The sequence below is a fragment of the Arachis duranensis genome, chromosome 2 (assembly GCF_000817695.3).
Source record: "Arachis duranensis cultivar V14167 chromosome 2, aradu.V14167.gnm2.J7QH, whole genome shotgun sequence".
In the NCBI taxonomy this organism is placed as follows: domain Eukaryota; kingdom Viridiplantae; phylum Streptophyta; class Magnoliopsida; order Fabales; family Fabaceae; genus Arachis; species Arachis duranensis.
Genome location: NC_029773.3, coordinates 243,978 through 253,255, shown reverse-complemented (window position 1 = coordinate 253,255; position 9,278 = coordinate 243,978). Strand labels below are relative to the sequence as shown.

The following is a 9,278-nucleotide window of genomic DNA, read 5'->3' as shown; positions in this document are numbered from 1 at the left end:
GTTACCTTATTGTTGGATATTGTGGTGTTTGATTACATGTGCCACAAATGTAGTTGTTTCTTTTTTTATATGCTTTCTTCTAACACTTTTTACATTTAACATAGTTTCATTCTAATTTGTCATCAATTTCGTTTATAATTGCTAAAATTGTGAAGATCTTTTCCTATTCCAATATTCAATCTATGTTATCATTAGGTATATGGTATTTGAGTAAGTATGAATGTATGATGCATGTTGTGTTTTTTTTTTGTCATACCTGATCATCAGATTCTCATTGCAGTTTGGAAATAAATTTTTTTGTGCTAAATTTGATGTTATGTGAAGGAATAGTGATAAGAGACTTATATATATAGTTTAAATGGTATGAAATTTAAATACTTATAAGGGGTGTGTGGTTCAAGTATTACTTTGTTACAAAGATTCCATTCGCATGGGAATCAAATATACCCAAGGGGAAGGTGAGAATTGAAATGATGGAATTTTGATTCTCTGGAATCGAAACTTGCTTGAAAATAGCTTTTTAACTTTGAACTACACATAGGCATATGATATTCTCATCTTAAAATTCCTAAGAATTATTTATAATTCCCCCAACCACACACACCCATAACATAAAATTTATTATGAATAATAATATTATTATGACATTTGTAATATGGATGTTTATTACCTTTAATGAGTTATTTATAAAAATTAATAAATTAATTATTGCGGTTATAAATTTATTGTATTGTTTATAACGGTAACATATAATAAATATAGGAATATGAATTCAATGTATTTAGAGGTTACAAATTTATTGGATTCTCTTTTTTAGTTTTTTATTTGTATCTAATATGAAAATGTATGTCTAATATCATATTTTTTGGTTACGTTTTGATACTCTTTTAATAAATTTTTTTTTAGTTTTCAAATATTCTTTTCCAAATTTATATTGGTAAAATAAAATAGAATTTATTTTTAATAATAAGTAAAAACTACAATAACAGTTCTTTGTACCTAGTGTTACTTCTAAAAATTAAAATGATTTTTTTTTACCAAAGATACAGACGCGACCAATATGGAAGACTATGTTATTTAAGGTATAACTCATTGGCAAAAATTAAAATGATTATAATAAACATAATTATAATAATAAAATATAATTTTCATTTTTTAAACTTTTCATTTATAAATTAATTGTTGCGGTTATAAATTTATTGTATTGTTTATAACGGTAAGATATAATAAATATAGGAATATGAATTCAATGTATTTGAAGGTTACAAAATTATTGGATTCTATATTTTAGTTTTTTATTTGTATATTTTTTTTTGATTTGGAAATAATAGTTAATTTGGCAAGAATTAAGTGGTTGATTCTAAAGTTATGCCAAGTAAGCAATATTGCTGACATGGCATTATTAGAAAAAAAAAATGCCTCAAAAGTAATGTGATGCATGATTATGTATCTACTTTTATATATTAAGAATAGATTATTGGCTTCCGTTTTAGATTCAAAAACAGAATTGAAACTTGAGAGGCACAAATTCATCTTGAGAAAAATTTGACATCAATATAACAATACTGCAATGGAAGTAGTTACATGCTCACTAACTTGCCATTGGCATAGAGGCTGCCAATGCACATTCTAATGGTTGCAGAAAATAACTAGTAAGATAACGATAATATCATATGCCAATGAATCCAAATTAAGCTTGCAAAGAACATCTTATTGTATCAGCCAAACTGCATAGTAAACACATGGCAGCTTACAATTACATATTAGAACGAGTTAGTATAGGATCTACTATTCATTTAATATGATATTTTGTAAATAATTGCATGTTTTAATCAACAAAAAATAATTCTAAAGCAACACTTTTAGCTTTTTGTTCGGCATGAACCATAGAACACAGCAAGCCAACAAAAATATGATCACAAAATTGTAAAGTTTGAATGATGAATTTATTAAAAGTATACCATTCTCTTAATGAAATCCTTATTTTTGTGTCATATAATTCCAAGGGATTATGAAAGCTGTTGCACCTACCTTTGATTAGAAGTTAATTAATTAACTGTTTCATGCTGGTAAGATGCAGATTATCATAGCTTTAACATATAAGTAACACTACTTCAGCTAGCTTCAATAATGATGTTAATCATCATCATGCCTTCCAATTGTAAATTTAACACAAACAAAAAAAAAATAAAAAGAAAAGAAAGAAAAAACCTACAATTCAAGTTTGATACAACCCTTGCATTAGATACTGAAAACTCATTTGTTTAGCATATTGGTTCAAAGTTCAAAAATGACTGCTATTGATAACCAAACATCATATGATACACATCAGTCATTAATTTATATATTATAAAATCATTAAAAAGATCTATAAGACTATAACTTTTATTATGCACGGTTGAGTCTATGCTTAGAAAAGAAAGGGATATATCTCAAAACTTGAAGCTATCTTTTTCTTGATTGGGTCTGGTTGGAAGCATTAGAGAAGGAATGTGTTCCAAAAAAATTTTTTTACATAGATAGAGATATTTTTGCTGTCAACTATTTAACACATTAGATTTAGAGAAATTTACAATAATTTTTTATAACTTTATTAAATGAATAAGTACTTATTTATAAGTCTGACTAATTTTATTGTGAATGTATCTAAATTTAAAGTATGAATTGAAATCTTTTAGTGTTTGAGAAAATTCCAATTTTAAAATGTCGACAATGATTGAAAAGTCAAGAATATATCACAATAATTGAAAAGTAAAGTAAAGCAACTTTTCATGCATCAAATATATAAAGTGATGAACTGTATATGCTATAAACTATAGAGACAAACCTTTGATGAGTGTCTGTTTTGGCCTTTCAAGAATACAAAGAAAAAAATATACTTTTATAAATAAAGTAATAAACCAAGTTAATAAGAAATTTCCATGCCGTGACGATAGAATTTTTTATGCATTTATTAAAACTATATGAGCGAATGGGTTTTGCTAGTGTTCAACCCTCTCATTTTCTAGGTTGTTAACAAACAGTGCCGGCATTAAATATTAAAGAGTTTGAAGAATTTTAAATTAGACTTTGTGGATCTAAAAATGAACATATATTCTTCATTTCATTGTGCTAGTATTCAAAGTCAAAAACCTTAACTTGTTTTTAAAATGCAAAAATCTTGTAATTCTAGATAAGCATAAACTGCGTTCCTTTCAGTGTGGTAATTCGTACACAAGTTGAATAATTTGATTGATTTCTCACCTTATTTTTACATTAGTATAAACTTGAAAAAAATCAATGGAAATTGGAAGACGATAAAACAATATTAAATTAAAAATGGCATGATCACATGATATACTTTTCGCAGACTAAGAGAAATCATCATATAGTTGAGTAGAAAACTTTCAATTTTTTTTTTTTAAATTTTTTTGGTTGATTATATATAAAAATGTAGCCAATGACATAAATAAGATATATACTTATCCAATGTCTAAACAATTTAAATAATATAATAAGAAAAGAAAACTTTTTAAACAAATATAGTAGTTACATTATACTAAAGAGTTAGAGAAATAACCAACATATGTGAGTCTCATTTTTATTAATTATTTTATGTTATATGCATTTTACGATTTTGCACGGATGCGCAAAAACTCTAAGCAAAAGAATAATGGATTTTTTTATTAGACATAAAAAAACAAAAAACATAGATTTATATTTACACAGATGAAATTGTATTATTAACAATGGAAGTTACTTTATTTTTGTGTCATATATATGCTTCCAAGGGATTATGAAAGCTGTATGTTGCACCTACCTTTGATTAGAAGTTAATTAAATTAACTGTTTCATGCTTGGTAAGATGTAGATTATCATAGCTTTAACATATAAGTAACACTACTTCAGCTAGCTTCAATAATGAAATGAAGTTAATCATCATCATACATTTGCATTGTAAATTTAACTAAAAAAAAAAAGAAAGAGAAGCCTTCAATTCAAGTTTGATACAACCTTTGCATTAGATATTGAAACTCATTTGTTTAGCATATTGATAACCAAACATGACTGCTATTGATAACCAAACAACCATCTATGGTTCCTGTCTTCGAAGCAAAGCATTGAATTGAATAATCCAAGCAAGTCCACATGTAGTGTGGATATGATACACATCAGTCATTAATTTACTAGTGTAGATATCAATTAAAATGAAAGCTGAAATAAAAAAACACTACTGCTTCCCAACACATTAATCCACTTTACATCTCCAATATATATATATATATATGTGCAATGAAATCTCTAACATCCGTGAACTTTTCACCTGCAAAAGATGGCAAAAACAAAAGGAAAAAAATTATTAAATTATTTTAAAGCTTCACCTTCTATTTCAGGCAAGACAATAAGCTTTATTTTTAAAAGAAGTTGCAAACTGCATCATGTTGTGTTATATTGTAGAAAATTTTAAAAAGAGATTAAAGGATAGAAGAAAAGGAAACAAGAAAAACCATATTAGATGTCCCTAGTATTTGGTGAAAGTTTTAATTTCTTTTCGAATATTTTTAAAATATTTCAATTGATCTCTCTGCTAAAATTATGAATGAACTACAAGAAATAGAATGTAACAAAAAGTACAATTTATAGATTCCAAAAACAGTTAAAAGAATCAAATTTAAGTTACTACATGGTAGTACCGATTAGTTCAGCATAAAGTCATAAACATCAAATAGTGGCAAAGGTAGAAACACAATTTTACCATTCAGAGCATATATCTAGTTCTTCTAAAATCAAGTTTTGATAACATTTTTCTTTTTCGCAACAGAAGAGGAAAAGTAAATTCTAGAATGGAATGAAGTAGAGTAAATTTACCAACCTGAAGCTAAAATATTTGTACAAGATTATATATGATGAAATCTCTGCCATTTGGGCACTTTTACTTCATTACAATGTACCTGCAGAAGATGGATGAAAACAGAAAAATTCAATATCTATTTATGGAAGAAATTCTCAAATAAATACACAATATATAACAGTGACATTTTTTGAGAATAACAGAGGATATTTCTTTTGAACACAACTACAAATTGAGAGATTTCCAATGAATGAAATAAAAAAGAATGCAAATTTTGTTGTGGGCGAATCAGATTATGAGTCCAACTAGTTAATAATGTGTAAAGAAAGAGAGAACTGTTTTCTTTTGAGGAAAAGGAAATTCATACATGTATAATTGAATTGTGGTGGCATGGGATCCGTGAAGTTAGATGATTACCTCTTCAGAAATCTCTATTCAGAAAATTTGTTCAAAATCGACTTGAATGGTGGGAATGTGGGAAATTTTGGGCCAGATTAGTTGATGCTTGTTCTTGCAGTGTTCTCCCAGCAAATCACAAGAATAAACATGAAGTAGCAAGAGAGAGGGAGGCAGGTTTCCTCCTTCCATATTCTCCAGCTTTGGACACCAATTAATGTGTAGTTGTTGAAGGGAGGTGAGGCGGAGAAGCTCGTTGCATTCCAATGTCTCCAGATTATGGAAGTGCCATATCTCAAGAGTGGTAAGGGAGGGAAGGTGAGGCAGCGAACCCACCTCTGGGTATGACTTTATGTTCTCACACCCTAAACCATAAATTCTGAGATGAGTGAGGGCGTGGAAGTTGGCGATCCATGATAGATCCCACAGTTGTTCCTCGCAACCTCCCACTTCAAGTGATTTCAAATTAGGCGGGAAACCACCCTCTGCCAACCTGCACATGTCTGAGCAGCCAGATATCTCGAGAGACTGTAGACTCTTCATGTCACGTGGTAATGCCTCCAACTTCGAGCAATATGTGACTTGAAGATGAGTCAAGTTGGGTGCAGCCAGTCCTTCTCCTGCAAATGACACTAATTTGTGGCAGAAGCTAATGGAGAGACGTTGAAGAGCAGCGTGTGGTGCCTCTGACATTGACACTGATTCCAGATTCCTACAAGATGATATCTTCAAATTCTTGAGATTGGGAAAGACATCCAACGACAAGGATACAATAGACGGACACTCAATAATAAGTAGTTCTTGGAGGCAACATAGATGGTTGATGGTGGTTGCATTAAATGATTGAGATGGCCTTATTGATAAAGCATCCCCACCACCTACCATCTCATCACACCTTCCTTCTTCATCTTCCCGCAAACAACAATCCCTTCTCCACAATATGCCCTTTAACATCGGACAATCTTCTATTCGAAGTTTCCTAAGCCGAGGAAAAGCTTCTGGGTGAGGTACGTGCCACTCCTCCCAGCATGGCATGTTATGAAACACCAATTCCTCGAGTGAAGGAAACGGTGCAATAGGCGAGGAATGATGATCGCTGTCACTCTTGTAAAACTCATCACCAATACGCTTGAGCTCAAGAAAACCGGAAATGCACAGGGACTTTAGACATTGCAGTTGTCCAAGTGAAGGCAGCATGCAGCAATTCTTGCAATACTCTAGCCATACAGTTGTCATATTGTTGTAAGAACAGTGTCCCACCCAATCTGGAAATCTTTCGCCCTTGTATCCCTCCATTCTCAACTCTTTCAAGCCAGTGTGCGGTTGCAAGCTGTCGAGTATATCTCTCTCAGTCTCTCTGTTTGAAACCATTTCATCATCTGAACACCATTCCAACCATAACTTGTCAATGTGGTTCTTCTCCAACATCCTTGCACTCCTTGCTTGTCTCACATCAACAACATTCTCCAACTTCTTAATCTCCAATGATCCTTCAAGATTTGAGAGCCCTCCTAATTCCTGGATTCCATTGTCTTTGTGCTTGCCCACCACAAAGTAATCTAAAATATGCATGTGTTTCCATTTACTTATTCCTCTAGGCATTTCTTTCAAAGAAGTTCCGCTAAGGACAAGATGCCGTAATTTCATAAGTTTAAGCATGCCATCGGGCAACATGGTCAGTTTAGAACATTGATACAATATTAATGTTTGTAGATTATACAAGTTGCATAGTGACTCTGGTAATGTCTTAACATTGGTCCAAGAGAGATTCAAATAGCGTAGATGAATCAATTTACCTATTGAACCTGGTAATGCACCAAGTCCATAAAAGGATAAAACTCTCAAGTATTTCAACTTTGATGCTCTGCTTTCCATGCTTAACAAATCATTGATATACAACGATGTCCTCAAAGATTCTGCTTTCACAACGGACTTAAAGACTTTTGAGATTGGATGATCTAACCTTCCATATGGCAAATTTGACAAATGACGAGTGAGAACCTTCTTCTTTTCTTGTTCACGAAGCTCTTGTATTGTACAATAGAAGTCTCCAGCAAGGAATATTGCCAAGTCATGCAAGAGATCATGCATCACGTACCTGTCAGCAGGACACCGAGGTAGTCTAAATAAATACGTTGTTGTAAAATGTTCATAAGACTTGTCTTGAAGCTTTTTAAAGAATAACCTCGAAGCTAATTCTTCAAAACACTCAGAACCAACCTCTTCTAAACTCTCTCCTCTCTTTGGTACCCGTAAAAGATCTTCAGCCAACCACAGCAAAACTAGTTCATTTTTCTCAAACTCATGATCTTTGGGAAACAATGAACAATAAACGAAACAACGCTTCAAGTAAGGAGGTAGCTGGAAGTAGCTTATTAACAATGCTGGAATAATTTTACTATCTTCCGTAGAAAATTCCCAGATATCACTCCTTAAAACAGCTTTCCATTCTTCAGCATCATCCTTTCCTCGCAACATGCGGCCAAGTGTTTCAACAGCTAATGGCAACCCGTTACACTTCTTGATGATCTTTCTACCGATTTCCTCTAATATTGGATTACCGTTTGACTGCGGAAAACATGCATTGGCTGCAAACAATAACCAACAAGACTTGTCGGACAACTCATTAAGAATGAAAGAGGGACATGTTTGAACTACTGAAGCAACCTTTTGATTGCGAGTTGTTAGAAGAATTGTACTACCCTTAGCCGCACATTGAAAAGGAGTTATAAATTCCTTCCACTTATGGGCATCTTTGCTCCAAACATCGTCTAGAACAATAAAGAACTTCTTTCCCGACAAGATTTGCTGCAGTTTATTTTGAAGCAAATTTAAACTCCCAAGGGTATAAGAATCTTTATTAATCGCCTCAATGGTTCTCTTTGTAATGTCAGCAACATCAAATGTTTCAGAGATGCAGACCCATACTTTATTATCATCATCAAATCCTTTCACGGCCCTGTACGCCCATTTGGCTAAGGTTGTTTTACCAACCCCACCCAAACCAACAATAGGAATCACAGATAACTGAGATTCACTATTGTCATTTATTATTTTGATTAAATCTTGTTGAACATCCTCCCTGCCATATATGCTCCCTTCCATCATCAGACTTGTGCTTTCTCGCCATGATGACGATGATGGTGATGACAAGTTATTATCCTTGGTAGTATTTTGAAGACCAAGGATATCTTTTTGCCTTACAAGAAATTCTATTCTTGAAACCACCCCTTCCATCTTATCTACCATCTTCCTATCCCGGTTGAGGAAGAAACTGGGGCAGAAAGAACATACCTCCTTTTGAGTAGCGGCTTTGGTGAGGACATCATCCAGCAAGTCATCAGCAATGTAGACAGCATCCTTGAGACTGTTGAGCCACTCCCTCACACGATCGTCGCCCAGTTGCCTGTACTCAGCATCATCAAGCACAGCTTCAGCAGCAAGCAGAGAAATTTTCAGCCTCTCAACCAAGCCAGGGCCAAGTTTCTTGCCCAAGAGCCGGTTGACCACATCCTCTCTAAGGGACTTGTTAATGACAATGTTAATGAATCCAGAGAGCAAAGCTCCACCAACAACTGCAACGGCCATGATGATATGATCTCAACAACAGCAAAGTGAATGGATTTTCAGAGAAAGGTAAGAGAACAATGGTTGCAGTGTAGTGAACTGCTAAGTTTTTCTCAATCAAGTAGTGTATGCTTAGGAGTCAATGATTCCTTCGCAACAAGACATGGTATCGGTCTCCGAGATAACTTAAAATAATTCTAAGCAGTGGAGTTCCTAGCTGGCTTTGCATTAACTCTTCATTTTTTATTTCTTGTTTGAAAGATGCAACAGATTACTTGGCAATAGAATTATTCGGACCTTGTTGAATGTCTAATACTTACTTTGTTTGCAACTTTGAATTTTTGTTTTCTTAAATTATATGAGAGATGAAAGAGAATTACAAGTTGTTTAGTTTCATAATAAGTGGTTTTTGCTTTAAATCTTAATAATCGAAATGAACAATTTCTTTATTTGTATTTTTCTCATAAAGAAACCAAAACGGTAA

The 9,278-nt window shown here is 32.6% G+C and overlaps 1 protein-coding gene and 1 long non-coding RNA gene across 2 annotated transcripts; both read right to left on the bottom strand.

Moving 5' to 3' along the window:
- Positions 1-3,982: 3,982 nt before the first annotated feature.
- On the bottom strand, positions 3,983-5,964 carry LOC107472718 (uncharacterized). Its single transcript, XR_008005711.1, has 3 exons — positions 5,249-5,964; positions 4,853-4,931; positions 3,983-4,303 (listed from the first exon to the last, which is right to left on the bottom strand). It is a non-coding gene; the product is annotated as an uncharacterized LOC107472718 (long non-coding RNA).
- Positions 5,965-6,011: 47 nt separating this feature from the next.
- On the bottom strand, positions 6,012-8,815 carry LOC127744789 (putative disease resistance RPP13-like protein 1). Its single transcript, XM_052257172.1, has 2 exons — positions 6,123-8,815; positions 6,012-6,027 (listed from the first exon to the last, which is right to left on the bottom strand). The coding sequence occupies exons 1-2, from the start codon at positions 8,813-8,815 to the stop codon at positions 6,012-6,014; spliced, it is 2,709 nt and encodes a 902-aa protein (XP_052113132.1).
- Positions 8,816-9,278: the final 463 nt, after the last annotated feature.